At 41.0% G+C, this 22,896-nt stretch overlaps 1 protein-coding gene across 1 annotated transcript in view; it reads right to left on the bottom strand.

Annotated features, from left to right (window-relative positions):
* Positions 1 to 202: 202 nt before the first annotated feature.
* GRK3 (G protein-coupled receptor kinase 3) overlaps positions 203 to 22,896 on the bottom strand; it is a 737,240-nt gene continuing 714,546 nt past the window's right edge. Inside the window, exons 20-21 of the mRNA XM_053702091.1 lie at positions 1,535 to 1,648; positions 203 to 1,242 (exon numbers count right to left, since the gene is read on the bottom strand). Of these exons, the coding sequence (XP_053558066.1) occupies positions 1,081 to 1,242; positions 1,535 to 1,648 (276 nt within the window). The 3' untranslated portion in view covers positions 203 to 1,080. The remainder of the gene's footprint in view (positions 1,243 to 1,534; positions 1,649 to 22,896) is intronic.

A 22,896-nucleotide genomic window follows, 5' to 3' on the forward strand; every position in this document is an offset into this window, starting at 1 on the left:
TAGATCTGGGACTTTGTTGATTCTTATCATGAGAGTAGATGAATGTTTCTTTACTTTGGGGAGAAAAGAGAACTTGTACATCTGAAGAACTGGATTATGGGTACAGCACGGTTGCGTACCAGGATTATCTAATACTCAACTCGTTCTTCACTTAAGTATAAATTTGATTTAAAAAGAAAAAAAGTGCAATTGACCTGAAATGGAAAATCAACTGTCTTTATATTTATTGTAAACTTATTTGAAGAATGAGACCTGCCTAAGCACTGTGCTATACTTGCTTACTGGCTAAAGACCACTGGACAAAGCTACCATGCACTCAACCTCACTGATAATTACTATGCTATGTCTATCCTCATAAAAAGCAAGACAGTGGTAGCCACTATATTGGTGAACACACATAACTGTATGAATATTTGGGTAATTCCCATGAAGTATCTACATCTTGTAACCACAGGACAGATAAAAGTCAGTACTCTGAAGTGCATAAAAGTATCATCACACTGCCAGTTATACAAAGTCAACAGTGCAAGTTGGGAGGACAAAGTAGGCATGGGGGAATATGGCAACACTCAGGAAATCTATCATCAGGAGAACATTCTTACCACGCTGAAAATGCCTTCATAACACATCCAGAGATATGTTGAATTTCAAATGTAAGATCAACATAAAAGTAACTACTGCAAAAACCATTTTGAATTCTTGCTTGGCATATAACAAAGCACTCATATGCCAAAAACAAAGCAATGGTTGACGTTCTTGCTTTTAAAGCACTACGAGGCAGGCCATTCTAGACATCTTCAGTAAAACTGATGCATGAGAATGATGAGCAATCACTAAATTTGGCAACTTTCAAAACTCCTCTTAGTGAAAATTCATCTTTTCATTGCCTCAGATTGTGTGCACTCTTCTAAACATCATTAGATGTTAAGTCCAATCTTCAGTAGACAATATGTTAAACAGGCTTCCAATGCTTACACCTTGCTGCGAAGGGCCATATAAGGAACTAAAATTGATGCTGTGGACCTTGGGCAAGGTGGCATAAGCAGTTATCCCTAAGAACTCTTGGTCCTATCGTGCCACTTAAAGGCCATTGCTATTTCTGTGACTTAGTGGTGGTTTGGAGATCTCTACAACTGCAGATCTGGACTTGTTCAGAAACTTTGGAGCTCGGCGTAACAGCCTCTGAGCCTCAGTGAATGCCTCTGTCAGTTCTTTCTTCCACTGTACAAATTCTGGATCACTCTGCAGAAAAGATAAAAGTAGAGTTCATGCTGGAGATGTTTCCCAAAAGAGAATCTTTATGATCAAAGTACAGAATTAAAAGGTACTTTAAATACATTTTATATAAGAATGTAATTTAACTAAAATTAAGCACTGCACTGCAAAAGAAAGTGTTTAGAATAATTAACACAACAGTTCAGGGCTACACCCCTTGATTTTATCTAAAAGTGTGAAGCTATCTAATTTTAATTAAATAAAAGCATGACATAATCATTACATGATATACGTGCAGCCTAAAAAGTATGATCTTTACCTCACACTGTAGAACAAACTGCTTTGCTCCTTTAATCCTTAACAAGATGCATTTCTTGTCCTTAATCTGTGTATCTTCCACAGATACTATCTGTTCCATGGTTAACAAATTTTGCTGCATTACAGGAAAAAAACAACTACTTTAGTAAACCTGAATTCCCATCATTATCATACCATATTGTGTACCTACAAGTGGTTTATATGACCAAGATAATAAAGATAGGAAATTTAATGCATTTTAATCTATTACAAAATCTAAACAAAAATACTTTCAAGAAGTAAATAGGAAGACTTACTGCAGACTAAGGTAGAAATCACAATAACTAAAAAGAAGGAAGCAACATACATTCACAGTTTACAATTAAGGACACAGGAAACTAAACTAAAGCATAAATAATATACTCAACTAAAAATAAAAAGAAACATTCATTTCTCAACCAAATTTAGAATAAAGACATATTAAAAAATAAATGTTCAAATTATAACACAATCTAATTGCGTGCTTGTAATTTTGAGTACAGAAAAATAATTTATATCTTACTTGATAAATTCCTTTATTTCGTGGTGATAAGAGTCCACGATTCATTACTCCTGGGAAATTACCTTTCCTGCCACTAGAAGGAGACAATGATTCCCAAACTTCAGAGCTCTATATAAACCCTTCCACCTCTATGGTAAGCAGTCTGACTTATAGCCAAGCTGACAGAGGTGAGAATGATATAGAGCAAAATAATTAGAGGAAATGGGAAAAAAGGATTTGCGAAAAATAATTAAAAAATACAATAAAATCAGGGTGGGTTCTCGTGGACTCTTATCACCATGAAAAAAAGGAACTTTTCAGTTAAGATATAAAACAGAATTTATGCTTACCTGATAAATTTATTTCTCTTGTGGTGTATCCAGTCCACGGATTCATCCTTTACTTGTGGGATATTCTCCTTCCCAACAGGAAGTGGCAAAGAGAGCACACAGCAGAGCTGTCCATATAGCTCCCCCTCTAGCTCCACCCCCCAGTCATTCGACCGAAGGTTAGGAAGAAAAAGGAGAAACCATAGGGTGCAGTGGTGACTGTAGTTTAAAAATAAAAACCACCTGTCTTAAAATGACAGGGCAGGCCGTGGACTGGATACACCACAAGATAAATAAATTTATCAGGTAAGCATAAATTCTGTTTTCTCTTGTAAGGTGTATCTATCTATCTATCTATTGGGTACTTGTAAAGCGCAAACTAATCACCCGTGAGGGTCTCAAGGCACTATGGGGGGGGGGGGGGTCTAAAGGAAGATGATTCATTCAAAGAGCCAGGTCTTGAGGTCCTTCCTGAAGTTTGTAAGGGAGGTGGATTGTCTGAGGTGCAGCGGGAGGGAGTTCCATGACCTTGCTGCCATATAGGAGAAGGATTTTCCTCCAGCTGTTTTTTTCTTGATGCGGGGGATAACTGCAAGTGCTTGGTCGGCAGAGCGGAGTTGTCTGGAGTTGTATCCAGTCCACGGATTCATCCTTTACTTGTGGGATACCAATACCAAAGCTTTAGGACACGGATGAAGGGAGGGAACAAGACAGGTACCTTAAACGGAAGGCACCACTGCTTGTAAAACCTTTCTCCCAAAAATAGCCTCCGAAGAAGCAAAAGTATTGAATTTGTAAAATTTGGAAAAAGTATGCAGCGAAGACCAAGTCGCTGCCTTACAAATCTGTTCAACAGAAGCCTCATTTTTAAAAGCCCATGTGGAAGCCACTGTTCTGGTAGAATTAGCAGTAATTGTTTTAGGAGGCTGCTGGCCAGCAGTCTCATAGGCCAAACGGATGATGCTTTTCAGCCAAAAGGAAAGAGAGGTAGCGGTCGCCTTCTGACCTCTCCTCTTACCAGAATAGATAACAAACAAAGAAGTTGTTTGTCTGAAATCCTTAGTTGCTTGTAAATAGAACTTTAAAGCACGAACCACATCAAGATTGTGTAACAGACGTTCCTTCTTCGACGAAGGATTAGGACACAGAGAAGGAACAACAATTTCCTGATTAATATTCTTATTAGACACAACCTTAGGAAGAAAACTGGGTTTGGTACGCAAAACTACCTTATCTGCATGGAACACCAGGTAAGGTGAATCACACTGTAAAGCAGATAACTCTGAAACTCTTCGAGCAGAAGAGATAGCTACCAAAAACAAAACTTTCCAAGATAAAGGCTTAATATCTATGGAATGTAAAGGTTCAAACAGAACCCCTTGCAGAACTGAAAGAACTAAATTCAGACTCCATGGCGGAGCCACAGGTCTATAAACAGGCTTGATTCTGACTAAACGTCTGGTACCTCTGCCAGACGTTTGTGAAAAAGAATAGACAAAGCAGATATCTGTCCCTTTAAGGAACTAGCTGATAATCCTTTCTCCAATCCGTCTTGGAGAAAGGACAAAATTCTGGGAATCCTAACCTTACTCCATGAGTAACCCTTGGATTCGCCAAATCTTATGGTAGATTTTCCTGGTGACAGGCTTTCTAGCCTGAATCAGGGTATCAATAACCGACTCAGAGAAACCACGCTTTGATAGAAATAGGCGTTCAATCTCCAAGCAGTCAGACACAGAGAAATTAGATTTGGATGTTTGAAAGGACCTTGTATTAGAAGGTCCTGCCTCATTGGTAGTGTCCATGGTGGCACAGATGACATGTCCGCTAGGTCTGCATACCAGGTCCTGCGTGGCCACGCAGGCGCTATTAGAATCACCGAAGCCCTCTCCTGCTTGATTCTGGCAACCAGACGAGGGAGGAGAGGAAATGGTGGAAAAACATAGGCCAGATTGAAGGACCAAGGCGCTGCTAGAGCATCTATCAGCACCGCCTGGGGATCCCGGGACCTGGACCTGTAAAGAGGAAGTTTGGTGTTCTGACGGGACACCATTAGATCCAATTCTGGAGTGCCCCATAGCTGAGTCAGCTGGGCAAATACCTCCGGGTGGAGTTCCCACTCCCCCGGGTGAAAAGTCTGACGACTTAGAAAATCCGCCTCCCAGTTGTCTACTCCTGGAATGTGAATTGCTGAGAGATGGCAAGAGTGATCCTCCGCCCATCTGATTATTTTGGTTACTTCCATCATTGCTAGGGAACTCCTTGTTCCGCCTTGATGATTGACGTAAGCTACAGTCGTGATGTTGTCCGACTGAAATCTGATGAATTTGGCCGCAGCTAGCTGAGGCCATGCCTGAAGCGCGTTGAATATCGCCCTCAGTTCCAGAATGTTTATCGGGAGAAGAGCTTCTTCCCGAGACCATAAGTCCTGAGCTTTCAGGGAGTCCCAGACTGCACCCCAGCCCAACAGACTGGCGTCGGTCGTTACGATGATCCACTCTGGTCTGCGGAAACACATTCCCTGAGACAGGTGATCCTGAGACAAACACCAGAGAAGAGAATCTCTGGTCCCCTGGTCCAACTGTATATGAGGAGATAAATCTGCATAATCCCCATTCCACTGTTTGAGCATGCATAGTTGCAGTGGTCTGAGGTGTATCCTTGCAAAAGGGACTATGTCCATTGCCGCTACCATTAGTCCGATTGTCTCCATGCACAGAGCTACAGATGGCCGAGGAATGGAATGAAAAGCTCGGCAAGTAGTTAAGAGTTTTAACTTTCTGACCTCCGTCAGAAATATTTTCATTTCTACTGAGTCAATTAGGGTTCCTAGGAAGGGAACTCTTGTGAGGGGGGAGAGAGAACTCTTTTTGATGTTCACCTTCCACCCGTGAGACCTCAGAAAGGCCACTACAATTTCCGTGTGAGACTTGGCTCTTTGGAAAGTCGATGCCTGAATTAAGAAGTCGTCTAGATAAGGCGCCACTGCTATGCCCCGCGGTCTTAGCACCGCCAGGAGGGACCCTAGCACCTTTGTGAAAATTCTGGGAGCAGTGGCCAACCAGAAAGGAAGAGCCACAAACTGATAATGCTTGTCCAGAAAGGCGAACCTGAGAAACTGGTGATGATCTTTGTGGATAGGAATGTGCAGATACGCATCCTTTAGAAAAATGCAGCAAACTTTTCGAAATTTTTACAGTATGTACCTAAAGCATTAGTAAGATTGCACCACTAGCAATAAAAATGATTAACCCCTTAATGCCCAAACCGGATCGACAGTAAGCCAACAAACCGGTTAAAACAACTTCAGCACCTTGTGGCCCTACCTGCCCTTAGGAACCAGATTTGTGGGGAAAAAGCTTCTTATAGGCCCTCAAACTGCAGCAGGATCCTCCATGTGAAACAGCCTGAACTTCTAGTCAAATATAACTGCGCATCTGAGGCGCGAAATTAGGCCCCTCCCACCTTACTCCGGTGCTGTGAGGCCTAAAGAAACACTCCTAAGCCATGTGGGTAACAACCCCTGAAAGAAACCCAAAGGAACCTTCAAAGTGTCTCAAAAAACGAACTTTTTCAATAAAAACCGTTTGCCATTAAGTAGTGTCAACCAGCATAAACTAGCCCTGTTATGTAAGCTTGAAATTCCATACTTAGTCTCTGAATACAGCTTACCCTTCCCTCATGGGGATATTATCAGTCTTTTCTAGCATTATCACAGTCTTGTCTAGAAATAAATGACTGAACATACCTTATTGCAACCTAACCTGCAAACCGTTCCCCCCAACTGAAGTTTTCTTGCACTCCTCAGTCCTATGTGGGAACAGCAGTGGATTTTAGTTACAACATGCTAAAATCATCTTCCTCCCTGCAGAACTCTTCATCTCCTTTCTGCTAGAGAGTAAATAGTACACACCGGTACCATTTAAAATAACAAACTTTTGCTTGTAGAAAATAAAAACTACATTTCTAACACCACATTCACTTTACCCTTCCAATTGCTTAGAGCCGGCAAAGAGAATGACTGGGGGGTGGAGCTAGAGGGGGAGCTATATGGACAGCTCTGCAGTGTGCTCTCTTTGCCACTTCCTGTTGGGAAGGAGAATATCCCACAAGTAAAGGATGAATCCGTGGACTGGATACACCTTACAAGAGAAATTATGTTTTCTTTCATATAGGTGATAAGAGTCCACGATACAGTACTCTTGGTACCTGGTCCCTTTAATTCCTGATAGAAATCTCTGGTATGTCTCCCTGCTTGTGTCTGCTGGCTCCTCTTAAAATGTCCTTTTAATTCCTAATAGAACTCTCTGGTAACCATTTCCTGTCTCCATTTTGTCTACCTGTAATCATCTCTGTATAACTAATGCATCCTGCCACCCCCCCTCTAATTTGCAAGTGTGTAACTCTGGCTAGCTTGACTGCTTGTAACAGCTGTCTAGAATCAGTTCATTACTCTCGCTGCTACACACAGCAGGCCTAAGGCTCATTCGAGCCGTGGCTCTCTGATTCTAAGTGGCAGAGTTACTCACTGGAGTTAGAAACTGGAGGTGGAAACTGCAGTCCCACTAACAGGTAAACTTAATAACTATACACCTACACAATGCTCTCTATGTCTTTTCTGCTCTCTCTTTCTGCCCTTCTCCTAAAACCCACTGCATGTCCCTATAACAACAACCCCTGCACTATCCATCTCACCCTCCCTTCTCCCATCCCCTATGCTGTCCTCTCATGAATTACTCTGTTTCTTTACAAACACTTCCCCCTCTAACTCTCCTGTGTCTAGTCATACGCGCTCCTACAAAGCTCACTCTCACCTTCTGTCACTGCTACTACTGCTTACTGCTGGTGATGTTTCTCCTAACCCTGGCCCTGCAGCAATCACCACACTTTTACCCTCTCACTCTGTCTCCCACTGCAAAAACTCTAGGTCACGCAATACCAACAATCTCATCTCCATTAACACACAGCCCCTATTCCCTCCCTTTCCTTGTGCCCTCTGGAATGCTCGCTCTGTCTGTAACAAACTTACAACTGTCCACGACAACCTGTTTGTTTCCAACGCTTTCAACCTTGTAGCAATTTCTGAAACCTGGCTATCTTCCTCTGACACGGTTTCCATTGCTGCTCTCACACATAGTGGTCTTCACTTTAGCCACACACCTAGGCCAGATGAGAGACACGGTGGCGGTGATGGCATCTTACTCTCCCCCTCCTGCTCCTATCAGTACCTATCTCCATTTCCATCTCTCTACTTTTCTTCCTTTGAAGTCCACTGCTTTCACCTGTTCTCCCCCCTTTCTCTCAGAGTGGCAGTTGTCTATCGCCCCCATGGACCAACCTCTCAATTCCTTGACAACTTTGTTGCCTGGCTTCCTTACTTTCTCTCTACAAATACACCTACTCTAATTCCGGGGGACTTCAACATCCCCATTGACAACCCATCTGCCCCTGCTGCCTCTAAACTTCTCTCACTCACTAACTCCTTCAGCCTTTCACAATCCACCCTATTCCCTACCCACCGCGATGGACACTCTATTGATCTGGTATTCTCCTATCTCTGCTCTCTCCCAGATGTTGCCTGTCGCCCATTTCCCATCTCAGACCACCACCTGCTCACATTTAATCTTAATATACAGGCTAAACCTACTTCCCCACCTCGCCCCCGCACCTGTAGAATTCTGCACACTGTAGACCCTCCCCAACTCTCCAATCTTATTCAAATACGCCTCCTCCACACTTCCACAATATCCTGCCCTGACCTTGCCATAGCCCACTATAACAATACTCTCTCCTCTGCACTTGACACTCTCACTCCGCCCCAACTTCGCAAAGCCCCACGATGTCAGCTCCAGGCCTGGCACTCCCAGCAAACACGCCACCTACAAAAATGCTCCTGCACTGCTGAACGTGCATGGAGGAAATCCAGCTCAGAACTCGATTTCATGCACTATAAGTTCATCCTTTACTCTTAGACCTCTGCCCTTCACTTAGCTAAGCAAACCTACATCTCTTCTCTTATTTCCACTCACTCCTCAAACCCTAAAAGACTTCTCCATTTTCAACTCTCTTCTCTACCCACGTGCACCACCTCCCTCATCTGCGTTCAGTGCTCAAGACCTGACTGACTACTTTTTCAATAAAACACTTACTATCCAAATAAACATCCCAACAAAAGCCTGCAATCTCCCAACTTTCCAGTCACCCCCTCTGCCGCTCTCTGCACCCTCTTCCCAACCACTGAGAGTAAAGTTGTCTTCCTCACACCTCACTACCTGCCCACTTGACCCTATTCATTCACATCTAATACCTTCTCTGTCTTCCAACCTCACTCCGGCTCTTACCCACATATTCAACCTATCCCTTTCTAGTAACTCATTCCCTGCCTCCTTCAAACATGCAAAGGTCACCCCCATCCTCAAAGAACCCTCCCTTGACCCTAATTCTCCTGCAAACTACCGCTCCATATCACTGCTCCCGCTAGCTTAAAAAATCCTTGAAAAACTAGTTTTCGATCGCCTAACCAACTTCCTGTCCTCCAACTCACTGCTTGACCCCCTGAAATCTGGCTTCCGTCCCCAACACTCAACTGAGAGTGCCCTCACCAATGTTACTAACGATCTCCTTTCTGCTAAAAACAATGGCTACTACTCTATACTCATCTTACTTGACACCTCTCTGCTACCTTTGACACTTTTGACCATACCCTTCTCCAACAGACTCTCAGCTATCTTGGGCTCTGTGACACTGCCCTCTCCTGAATTCACTATTATCTCTCTAACAGATCCTTCTCCATCTCTTTTGCTGGTGACTCCTCCTCTCTATTGCCTCTGTCTGTTGGAGTACCTCAAGGCTCTGTCCTGGATCCTCTACTCTATTTACACTTCTTCACTGAGTGTCAACAGCTATGGCTTCAACTACCACCTCTATGCTGATGATACCCAGATCTACCTTTTCACCCCTACACTCTCTCCTTCTGTCAAATCTCACATCAGTGACTGCTTATCTGGCATTTCCTCCTGTATGGCCTCTCACCACCTAAAAATAAACATGTCCAAAGACTGAACTACTTCTAATCCCCCCCTCTAACTCTACTTCATCACTGCTGGCAGCACCACTATCTCGCCATCACCCCAGGTCCACTGCCTCAGAGTTACACTTGACTCAAATCTGTCCTTCATTCCCCACATCCAATTGCTCTCTTTATCCTGCTGCAACCACCTACGCAATATCTCCAAAATTCGTCCGTTTCTGAGTGATGAAACTACTAAACTGCTAATCCACTCCTTGGCTATTCCCTGACTTGACTACTGTAATAACTTGCTAACTGGCCTCCCTCTCTCCCGCCTCTCTCCCCTTCAATCCATCCTAAATGCATCTGCCAGGATAATCCACCTCTCTCGACGCTCCGTTTCTGCTGCACCTCTCTGCAAGACCCTTCACTGGCTCCCCATTCACAGCAGAACTAAAATTCTCACCCTGACCTACAAAGCCCTCAACAATGCTGCCCCACCCTACCTGTCTAAACTCATCAAAAAATATACTCCAGCCCACCCCCTAAGATCCAACTATGACCAGCTCCTTGCATCCCCTACCATCACCTCCTCTCATGCTAGACAACAGGACTTCTCGCGTGCGGCACCAACCCTCTGAAACGCACTTCCTCGAGCTGTCAGACTCTCCCCTAACCTCTCCTCCTTTAAATATTCCCTAAATACCTTTTTGTTCAGGGAAGCCTATAACCCAACTCATTAACAAATGAACTTCACTAACCTAACAGCTGCCCTCATCTGTCTCCTCACTAATATCATTCTCAACTTTTCAGTCCCCACCTCCTGTTCCCCATCTTCCTACCCATCTAGATTGTAAGTTCCCACAGAAATAGGGCCCTCAATTCCCCCTGTATTTGTCTGTAAAATTCTATCTTTTATTGTATTGTTTCTCCATTGTACTTTTATCCTTGTACCCATGGGCAGTGCTGCGGGATCTGTTGGTGCTTTATAAATAAAACATAATTTATGTAAGAACTTACCTGATAAATTCATTTCTTTCATATTAGCAAGAGTCCATGAGCTAGTGACGTATGGGATATACATTCCTACCAGGAGGGGCAAAGTTTCCCAAACCTCAAAATGCCTATAAATACACCCCTCACCACACCCACAAATCAGTTTAACGAATAGCCAAGAAGTGGGGTGATAAGAAAAAAGTGCGAAAGCATAAAAAACAAGGAATTGGAATAATTGTGCTTTATACAAAAAAATCATAACCACCACAAAAAAGGGTGGGCCTCATGGACTCTTGCTAATATGAAAGAAATGAATTTATCAGGTAAGTTCTTACATAAATTATGTTTTCTTTCATGTAATTAGCAAGAGTCCATGAGCTAGTGACGTATGGGATAATGACTACCCAAGATGTGGATCTTCCACGCAAGAGTCACTAGAGAGGGAGGGATAAAATAAAGACAGCCAATTCCGCTGAAAAATAATCCACACCCAAAATAAAGTTTAAATCTTATAATGAAGAAAACTGAAATTATAAGCAGAAGAATCAAACTGAAACAGCTGCCTGAAGTATTTTTCTACCAAAAACTGCTTCAGAAGAAGAAAACACATCAAAATGGTAGAATTTAGTAAAAGTATGCAAAGAAGACCAAGTTGCTGCTTTGCAAATCTGATCAATCGAAGCTTCATTCCTAAACACCCAGGAAGTAGAAACTGACCTAGTAGAATGAGCTGTAATCCTTTGAGGCGGAGATTTACCCGACTCAACATAAGCATGATGAATTAAAGATTTCAACCAAGATGCCAAAGAAATGGCAGAGGCCTTCTGACCTTTCCTAGAACCAGAAAAGATAACAAATAGACTAGAAGTCTTTCGGAAATTCTTTGTAGCTTCAACATAATATTTCAAAGCTCTAACTACATCCAAAGAATGCAATGATCTCTCCTTAGAATTCTTAGGATTAGGACATAATGAAGGAACCACAATTTCTCTACTAATGTTGTTAGAATTCACAACCTTAGGTAAAAATTTAAAAGAAGTTCGCAACACCGCCTTATCCTGATGGAAAATCAGAAAAGGAGATTCACAAGAAAGAGCAGATAATTCAGAAACTCTTCTAGCAGAAGAGATGGCCAAAAGAAAACAAAACTTTCCAAGAAAGTAATTTAATGTCTAGCGAATGCATAGGTTCAAACGGAAGAGCTTGAAGAGCCCCCAGAACCAAATTCAAACTCCAAGGAGGAGAAATTGACTTAATAACAGGTTTTATACGAACTAAAGCTTGTACAAAACAATGAATATCAGGAAGAATAGCAATCTTTCTGTGAAAAAGAACAGAAAGAGCAGAGATTTGTCCTTTCAAGGAACTTGCAGACAAACCTTTATCCAAACCATCCTGAAGAAACTGAAAAATTCTCGGAATTCTAAAAGAATGCCAGAAAAAATTATAAGAAAGACACCAAGAAATGTAAGTCTTCCAGACTCGATAATATATCTTCCTAGATACAGATCTACGAGCCTGTAACATAGTATTAATCACAGAGCCAGAGAAACCTCTTTGACTAAGAATCAAGCGTTCAATCTCCATACCTTTAAATTTAAGGATTTGAGATCCTGATGGTAAAAAAGGACCTTGTGACAGAAGGTCTGGTCTTAACGGAAGAGTCCACGGTTGGTAAGAAGCCATGCGGACAAGATCCGTATACCAAAACCTGTGAGACCATGCTGGAGCCACCAGCAGAAAAAACGAGCATTCCTTCAGAATCTTGGAGATTACTCTTGGAAGAAGAACTAGAGGCGGAAAGATATAAGCAGGATGATACTTCCAAGGAAGTGACAATGCATCCACTGCTTCCGCCTGAGAATCCCTGGATCTGGACAGATACCTGGGAAGTTTCTTGTTTAGATGAGAAGCCATCAGATCTATTTCTGGAAGTCCCCACATTTGAACAATCTGAAGAAACACCTCTGGGTGAAGAGACCACTCGCCCGGATGTAACGTTTGGCGACTGAGATAATCCGCTTTCCAATTGTCAATACCTGGGATATGAACCGCAGAGATTAGACAGGAGCTGGATTCCGCCCATACCAGTATTCGAGATACTTCTTTCATAGCCAGAGTCCCTCCTTGATGATTGATATATGCCACAGTTGTGACATTGTCTGTCTGAAAACAAATGAACGATTCTCTCTTTAGAAGAGGCCATGACTGAAGAGCTTCTGAAAATTGCACGGAGTTCCAAAATATTGATTGGTAATCTCACCTCCTGAGATTTCCCAAACCCCTTGTGCTGTCAGAAACCTCCATACAGCTCCCCAACCTGTCAGACTGGCATCTGTTGAGATCACAGTCCAGGTTGGAAGAAAAAAAGAAGCCCCCTGAACTAAACGATGGTGGTCTGTACCACGTCAGAGGGTGTCGAACAATCAGTTTTAAAGATATTAAATGAGATATCTTTGTATAATCCCGGCACCACTGGTTCAGCATACAGAGCTGAAGAGGTCGCATGTGAAAATGAGCAAAGGGGAACACGTCCAATGCAGCAGTCATAAGAACCTAGAATTTCCATGCATAAGGCTACTGAAGGGAATGATTGAGACTGAAGGTTTCGATAAGCTGAAACCAATTTCAGACGTCTCCTGTCCAACAGAGACAGATTCATGGACACTGAATCTATCCGGAAATCTAAAAAAGGTTACTCTTGTCTGAGGAATCAACAAACTGATTGGTTAATTGATCCTCCAACCATGTTCTTGAAGAAACAACACTTATAAAAAGCTGGAAAGGATCTTTCCATTGAAAATGAGCAAAGGGAATTGAATCCAATGCTGTTAAAACTTCTATGCATATATAGCAACTGAAGGAAATAATAGAGACTAAAGGTACCGACAGACGGAACCAAATACAAATTGTCCCTTGTCTGATAGACAAAGATAGTGACATAAACCATCTGGAAACCTAAAAAAAGGTGACCCTTGCGTGAGGAATCAAGAGCTTTTGAAAAAAGATCCTCTAACTATGTCCTGAAGAGCAAATGAAACATATGAGAATCCGCATCCTCAGGAAATAATCTGAATGAAAACAGAAAAATGAAGAATATGCATTTATTGTATCTAAAGAAAACAAATAATGCTATCAATGACCACAAAAAGGCAGAATAGTTTGAATAAAACTCCAAAACCCAGTTCCTAGAAAAGGAACTGGAATAAAAACCCCAGAAGATTCCAGGTCTGAGCAGCGCTTGAACCCCATGGGTACCCAGCCATGCTTCAACAGTATCCAAAATATATAGGACAGAAACACACTGAAAGAAAGTGTTAGTCTTACTGGAATAAAATCAAAGAAATTTGGACAAAATAGAACCAAATAAATTTCAAAGAAGTCTTAACCTGCCCCTTACCAGCCAAGCTGGAATACGGCACGTGCATTGCAACATTAGGGAGCTAATTTCGAACCCCAATTAAAAACATGTTACTTGGGAAAGAACTCAGGATTCGTTCCTTAATAAGAACAACCAAACTAGTATAAGCTTAAAGTTTTAGTCTTAGAACTCAATCTTGAAGCCCATAGTAACAGTTAAGAATTGAATCCAATTATAATTGATTATCTTAGAACAAAAGAAATATGGATTTTTTTTTTATTTTTTTTTTAAAAATCACAGAATTCTTCTAGCTAAAATAGCTAAAGACATAGATTAACCCTCATTTGCGAATATATTCAATAAAATGAAGACACAAATGAAATCATTAGCATGATAGCCCAGTTTAAAGGACCAGTCAAAACAGAGGACTTGCAAAATGCAAAACAACAAGACAAATGAAACGGCACCTAGTCTAGTAAATGTCCCTTAACAATGCTAAAATAAATCATGATCTGATACTTGATCTTAAAGTAAACAGAAAAAATGAAGCAATTGCAATATCACAGGACCAAGAAAAGTACCTGAAACTAAATAATTTTCCAAAAATAAGATACAACTATATAAAGGAAAATAAATACTATTTTGCTATAAAAAACAATAGCATAATTAGTAGGAGTAGAGATAGCTCCAATAAATTGGAGAACCCTCCAAATTGAATTTAACTGCTGACAAAGAATATAGTTTAAAAATAAAAGAAAATTCTCAGCCTATTCCATTCCCTAGTATGGGGAATAGGAAAGAAAACCTCTGAAATCACAGAAGAATAAAAAGGCAGAAATAGTGTCAGCTAGTTTTAAAGAACTAGTTACCTTAATATCCAAAATAATCAACACCTCTTCAACAAAGAACAAATGTACTTTAATAATAAAAAAATTATATAAAAAAGTAGATTTGTTAGTGTCAATATCTGATGAAGAGAATTTCTGAAAGAGAAAAAAACATCATCAGAGAAGGATAAATCAGTATGTTGTTGGTCATTTGAAACTTCAATAATTAAAAAAGAAGTGAAAAAGACCTAAAAATCGTATTAGAAGGCATGAAGTCAGACATAGCCTTAATCAGAAAAAATATTTCTTATAAATCTTCTAAACATTTCTTGCACTTAAGAATGGAAATGTATAAAGTATAAATACTAATGGAATCTGCATGTAAAAGTATATCATAATAACTTATTACAAACCATAGCTAAAGATAAACATTTATAACATTTAAAATAAATGAACTTAGCTTTGGTAGAACTGAAACTCAGTTAAGCGTTTTTCCAGAAGTGGCTTCTGACTCAGGGACAAACGGAGACATCTTGCAATATGTAATAGAAAAAACAACATATAAAACAAAATTGATCAAATTCCTTAAATGACAGTTTCAGGAATGGGAAAAAATGCCAGTGAACAAGCTTCTAGCAACCAGAAACAATAAATAATGAGACTTAAATAATGTGGAGACAATAGTGACGCCCATATTTTTAGCGCCAAAAAAGACGCCCACATTATTTGGCGCCAAAAATGACGCCACATCCGTAACGCCGACACTTTTGGCGCAAAAAAAGTCAAAAAAGTGACGCAACTTCCGGCGACACGTATGACGGCGGAAACAGAAAAAAAATTTTACGCCAAAAAAGTCCGCGCCAAAAATGACGCAATAAAATGAAGCATTTTCAGCCCCCGCGAGCCTAATAGCCCACAGGGAAAAAGTCAAATTTTAAGGTAAGAAAAAAATTGATTAATTCATATGCATTATCCCAAATATGAAACTGACTGTCTGAAATAAGGAATGTTGAACATCCTGAGTCAAGGCAAATAAATGTTTGAACACATATATTTAGAACTTTACATAAAAGTGCCCAACCATAGCTTAGAGTGTCACAGAAAATAAGACTTACTTACCCCAGGACACTCATCTACAAGTAGTAGAAAGCCAAACCAGTACTGAAACGAGAATCAGTAGAGGTAATGGTATATATAAGAGTATATCGTCGATCTGAAAAGGGAGGTAAGAGATGAATCTCTACGACCGATAACAGAGAACCTATGAAATAGACCCTGTAGAAGGAGATCATTGAATTCAAATAGGCAATACTCTCCTCACATCCCTCTGACATTCACTGCACGCTGAGAGGAAAACCGGGCTCCAACCTGCTGCGGAGCGCATATCAACGTAGAATCTAGCACAAACTTACTTCACCACCTCCATAGGAGGCAAAGTTTGTAAAACTGATTTGTGGGTGTGGTGAGGGGTGTAATTTATAGGCATTTTGAGGTTTGGGAAACTTTGCCCCTCCTGGTAGGAATGTATATCCCATACGTCACTAGCTCATGGACTCTTGCTAATTACAAGAAAGAAATAATAATATTAATAATAACCAATACCAAAACAACCTTAGGTAAAAAAAATAATTAAGGAAGGCTTCAAAACAGCTTTATCCTTATGAAAAATATGATAAGGAGGATAACAAGATAGAACACTCAGATATTCTTCTAGCAGAGGAAATAGCCAAAAGGAACAAAGCATTCCAAGAAATAATCTTAACATCCACCTTATGCATAGATTCAAAAGGAGGAGATTGTAAAAACCTCTAGAACCAAATTAGGATTCCAAGGAGGAGAAACAGGTTTAATCACAGGCTTTATTCTAGATAATGCCTGAACAAAACTATGCACATCAGAAAGATAAGCAATTTTCCTATGGAAAAGAAAAGAGAGGGACAAAATCTAGCCTTTCAAAGACCTGACAGAAAGACCTTCCCTGCAAACCATCATACATTCTATCCTGGGAATCCTAAAATAATAATTATGATCAGAACATCAAAAAATAAAAGCTTTCCAAACTTTGTAATAGATCTGTCTGGAAATAGGTTGTTGTTAAGATAATTAACAACAGAATCAGAGAAACCTCTCTGACAAAGAACAATCTGTTCAATTTCCAAGACATCAAGCTTAGAGATTAAAACTCTGGACAGAAAACGAGGCTTTGAAACAGAAGATCTCTTAAATGAAGAGGCCAAAGCTAGCAACTGGACAGCTGAACCATATCTGCAAACCAAACTCTTCTAAGTCAATTTGGAGCTATTAGAAACAGTGATGCATTCTCTAGCCTGGTCTTGATTATTACCCTGGGAAACAATACCAGAGGAGGAAACGCATAAACCAGCTAAAATGAATGACCAAGGCATCCTCTGTCTCCAGAGCCCTTGGATCTCGTGACCTGGTGAAATACTGAGGAAGCATGTTGTTCAGCCATGAGGTCTATCTCCGGCATTCCCAAAAAACTACAATCTGACTGAATACTTCTGGAGACCATTTCTTTGGATGGATAGTCTGACTGAGAAAACCTGCTTCCCAATGGTCCACTCCTGGAACATGAAATGCAGATAGATGACAATGATGCATCTCTGCCCAATCCAGAATTTTCTGAACTTCCTTTATTGCCAAGTAACTTCTGGTTCCCCCCTCGTGACTGATATATGCCACAGCTGTGACATTGTCTGATTGAAACTGAAGGAAGGATTCTATCCTTAATTGGGGCCAAAATAGAAGAGACCTATACATTTCTCAGAGTTCCAGACTATTAATGGGCAACTACACTTCACAAGATGCCCAAACTCCCTGAGCAAGGCAAGAACCCCATACTGTACCCCAGCTGGACAGACTTGCATCTTTCGAAATAACAGTCCACAGAGGACAAGCAAAGCTTTCTCCCTGTGAAATGCACTGGGAAACTAAATCACCATGAGAGAGACTGCATTGCTATAGAACATAAGAGAAATTATTTGTGAAAACTGTGATAGATCCCTGTTCGTGCAAAGCTGAAGGGGCCTCCTATGTAGCCAGGCATAATGCACTACATCTGATGCTGCCACCATTAAAACTACTACTTCCATACAGGAAGCTACTGAGACTGAATCTATTTGAAATCCCAGAAAAGTTACCTTTATCGGAGGAAACAAACAAACAAAAAACCTCTTTGGCAAATTTACTTTCCAACCATGGGGCTGAAGAAATAACAGTATTAGGTTGACATGAGATTCACTGAAATCCCCTGAGATCTTATGACTGAGACCAAGAAACCTAGATTCCTTAAAGCTTCTCAGTGCAGTTGCTAGACCAATGGAAGGGCCATAATTTGATAATGTTTGTCCAAATTGTTGGAGATCCAAATGAATTGGAACATGTAGGTAAGCATCCTATAAAAGTCTATGGTCCCGACATATAATGACCTTGATGAATAAATGGAAGGATTTGCCCTGAAAAAATGTCATATCTATAACAGGCTGAAGAGTTCCCTCTTTCTAAGGAACTACGAATAAAATCCCCTTCCCCTGTACTGATAGAGGAACTGGAACTATAACCCCTATATACAGATCTGAAACACATTGAAAAAAAGCCTGAGATTCCAGAATTCTTTGGTACCTTTGAAAGGAAATATAAATGAAGCAAAAATAGAGTTCTCCTTATAAATAATCTTCAAAATGTATTCTTCCATAACAGGAGCAGAAAAAACACCACAACGTTTCGGGGCCAATGCCCCTTAATCATGTGATACATGATTTTTGAAGATTGTTTATAAGGAGAACTCTCTTTTTGCTTCATTTATATGTTATTTACAAGCTTGGCAGTTGCTTGTGACTGTTCTCCTTTTTTTGGGGGTAACGTGTGCTGGGCACATCTTTGTTCTTTGTTACCTTTGAAAGGAAAAACACCAGTAGCTGCTGAAATTATATTTTCCAGTAAAGTCCCAAAGAGTCTATTTCTTGAAAAGCAATATAAAGTACTTAGTTCTTAGAGGTTGCATCTGCAGACCCAGATTTAAGCCATAAAGCATGTCTGGCAACAACTGAAAGACACAAATTCTGATAATATAAAGAATAGCATCACCTACAAAAGCATTAGCACATTTAAGTATCTCCAAAAATTATGTTAATCAGACTCATCAACAACCTGAATAGAGAGATTCTCTAACCATTTAGAGATAGCAGCTAATACATCAGCAATAGCAACAGCAGGTTTAAAAATATAACCAGAATGGAAATAAGATTTTCTTAACGAGGAATCAAACTTACTATCAAAAGGTGTCTTTAAAAAGAAAGCTTTTTTTCCATAGGAAGAGTAGATATTTTTGCTAAAGCAGAAAAAGCATCATCCACATTAGGGACACCATCAAAATGTTCATACTTAGCAGACTGAAAAGGGTACATTTTCTTAAATTTGGTAGAAGGACTAAAATACTTAAAGACTTCTGCCAACCCTTAGCCCAAATTTTAGAGAGCCAAAGGAACAGGAAAAAAACCACCAGAAAATTCACCCTGATATTTAAAATAAGTATCTAGCTGACCCTTGGAAGTCTCCCCAAGCAGAGGTATCATCTGATACCTCTAAAGCAAACAATACTTCTTTACGCAAAGAGTAGATCAATTCAGTATTGAATAAAAACACAGAAGGAGAAAAATCAGTATTAATAGCTTGACAGACTCCCTTATCATCAGATAACACGTCCCCCTCAGACATAACTGACTCACAATGAGATTCAGAAATACATGCACTAGTAAAAGGCAAATCAGAAACTGACCTTTTCCTTTTACATGGCGGGAGAAGGCAGCCATCAGATCTCTGATAGTGGACTTGCTGTACTCCCTCAGATAAGGAGGGGGGTCCAATTGTTCCTGAAAAGAACAAACAGACTAATAGACAATCCCTTTAGAAGCCAAAGATGCAATAGGTTGGTCACTATGCATACATTTTTGAAGACAAGCATTACAGAATTGAGCAGAAGGGAGAACCTGTTTAATAAAACATATTTATAAATGATTGAAAAATGCTTATCTGATAAGACTTCTAAATCTGGATTAGGCCCACGATCCATGATAAATATAGAGCTCAGAGGAGAGGGGAACCCACACCAACCACCCAGCAGCCCAACTGTAACTAAAGGCAAAGACCACAGCATCCAGGACACCTATACAGTAAAAAAGGGCGTCAAACGATCACATGGACGCAAGTGCACACCCAAGAACACACGTGCACAAACACACAAAAAATAAACAAACATCGCCAAAAAAAGGTGCATAATGTTCCTTAATAACAATTCCCCTTAAATAAAAAATATATATTCCTCTGAGTTCAAAGAATAAATGTGCTAACACATTAGCACTACTAAGCTGGCAAAGGCATTCCTAAGGGATTCCACCATGAGATATCAACACTTACCTCTAAGAGCTTTTAACCTAGTACTGAGAATGTTATCAGTAGAAGGTTTTTTTAAGCATGTCCTGGAGTAAAGGCCAAATAAGTGCAAAGGAAGATTCCTGCACTAAATGTCCAAAACAAGAATATTTTTATCTCCTTTAAATAAAAGGATAAAAACATAATTTATGCTTACCTGATAAATTCCTTTCTTCTGTAGTGTGATCAGTCCACGGGTCATCATTACTTCTGGGATATTACTCCTCCCCAACAGGAAGTGCAAGAGGATTCACCCAGCAGAGCTGCATATAGCTCCTCCCCTCTACGTCACTCCCAGTCATTCGACCAAGGACCAACGAGAAAGGAAAAGCCAAGGGTGAAGTGGTGACTGGAGTATAAATTAAAAAATATTTACCTGCCTTAAAAACAGGGCGGGCCGTGGACTGATCACACTACAGAAGAAAGGAATTTATCAGGTAAGCATAAATTATGTTTTCTTCTGTTAAGTGTGATCAGTCCACGGGTCATCATTACTTCTGGGATACCAATACCAAAGCAAAAGTACACGGATGACGGGAGGGATAGGCAGGCTCTTTATACAGAAGGAACCACTGCCTGAAGAACCTTTCTCTCAAAAATAGCCTCCGATGAAGCAAAAGTGTCAAATTTGTAAAATTTGGAAAAAGTATGAAGCGAAGACCAAGTTGCAGCCTTGCAAATCTGTTCAACAGAGGCCTCATTCTTGAAGGCCCAAGTGGAAGCCACAGCTCTAGTAGAATGAGCTGTAATTCTTTCAGGAGGCTGCTGTCCAGCAGTCTCTGCACAGTTGCAGTGGTCTGAGGTGTAAGCGTGCAAAGGGTACTATGTCCATTGCCGCTACCATTAAGCCGATTACCTCCATGCATTGAGCCACTGACGGGTGTTGAATGGAATGAAGGGTGCGGCAAGCACTTTGAAGTCTTGTTAGCCTGTCCTCTGTCAGGTAAATCTTCATTTCTACAGAATCTATAAGAGTCCCCAGGAAGGGAACTCTTGTGAGTGGAACGAGTGAACTTTTCTTTTCGTTCACCTTCCATCCATGTGACCTTAGAAATGCCAGCACTAACTCTGTATGAGACTTGGCAGTTTGAAAGCTTGAAGCTTGTATCAGAATGTCGTCTAGGTATGGAGCTACCGAGATTCCCCGCGGTCTTAGTACCGCCAGAAGAGCACCCAGAACCTTTGTGAAGATTCTTGGAGCTGTAGCCAATCCGAATGGAAAAGCCACAAACTGGTAATGCCTGTCTAGGAAGGCAAACCTTAGGTACCGATAATGATCTTTGTGAATCGGTATGTGAAGGTAAGCATCTTTTAAATCTACAGTGGTCATGTATTGACCCTCTTGGATCATAGGTAAAATTGTCCGAATAGTCTCCATCTTGAACGATGGAACTCTTAGGAATTTGTTTAGGATCTTTAAGTCCAGGATTGGTCTGAAAGTTCCCTCTTTTTTGGGAACCACAAACAGATTTGAGTAAAACCCCTGTCCCTGTTCCGATCGTGGAACTGGATGGATTACTCCCATTAACAAGAGCTCTTGTACGCAGCGTAGAAACGCCTCTTTCTTTGTCTGGATTGTTGACAATCTTGACAGATGAAATCTCTCTCTTGGAGGAGAGTATTTGAAGTCCAGAAGGTATCCCTGAGATATTATCTCTAGCGCCCAGGGATCCTGAACATCTCTTGCCCAAGCCTGGGCGAAGAGAGAAAGTCTGCCCCCCACTAGATCCGATCCCGGATCGGGGGCCCTCAATTCATGCTGTTTTAGGGGCAGCAGCAGGTTTCCTAGTCTGCTTGCCCTTGTTCCAGGACTGGTTAGGTTTCCAGCCTTGTCTGTAGCGAGCAACAGCTCCTTCCTGTTTTGGTGCAGAGGAAGTTGATGCTGCTCCTGCTTTGAAATTACGAAAGGAACGAAAATTAGACTGTCTAGTCTTGGCTTTGTCCTGAGGCAGGGCATGGCCTTTACCTCCTGTAATGTCAGCGATAATCTCTTTCAACCCGGGCCCGAATAAGGTCTGCCCTTTGAAAGGTATATTAAGCAATTTAGACTTAGAAGTAACATCAGCTGACCAGGATTTTAGCCACAGCGCCCTGCGTGCCTGAATGGCGAATCCTGAATTCTTCGCCGTAAGTTTAGTAAGATGTACTACGGCCTCCGAAATGAATGAATTAGCTAGTTTAAGGACTCTAAGCCTGTCCGTAATGTCGTCCAGAGTAGCTGAACCAATGTTCTCTTCCAGAGACTCAATCCAGAATGCCGCTGCAGCCGTGATCGGCGCAATGCATGCAAGGGGTTGCAATATAAAACCTTGTTGAACAAACATTTTCTTAAGGTAACCCTCTAACTTTTTATCCATTGGATCTGAAAAAGCACAGCTATCCTCCACCGGGATAGTGGTACGCTTAGCTAAGGTAGAAACTGCTCCCTCCACCTTAGGGACCGTTTGCCATAAGTCCCTTGTGGTGGCGTCTATTGGAAACATTTTTCTAAATATCGGAGGGGGTGAGAACGGCACACCGGGTCTATCCCACTCCTTAGTAACAATTTCAGTAAGTCTCTTAGGTATAGGAAAAACCTCAGTACTCGTCGGTAGCGCAAAATATTTATCCAACCTACACATTTTCTCTGGTATTGCAACTGTGTTACAATCATTCAGAGCCGCTAACACCTCCCCTAGTAATACACAGAGGTTTTCCAGTTTAAATTTAAAATTTGAAATATCTGAATCCAGTCTGTTTGGATCAGAACCGTCACCCACAGAATGAAGTTCTCCGTCCTCATGTTCTGCCACCTGTGACGCAGTGTCTGACATGGCCCTAATATTATCAGCGCACTCTGTTCTCACCCCAGAGTGATCACGCTTACCTCT

Source organism: Bombina bombina, chromosome 2 (genome assembly GCF_027579735.1).
Source record: "Bombina bombina isolate aBomBom1 chromosome 2, aBomBom1.pri, whole genome shotgun sequence".
Lineage (NCBI taxonomy): Eukaryota > Metazoa > Chordata > Amphibia > Anura > Bombinatoridae > Bombina > Bombina bombina.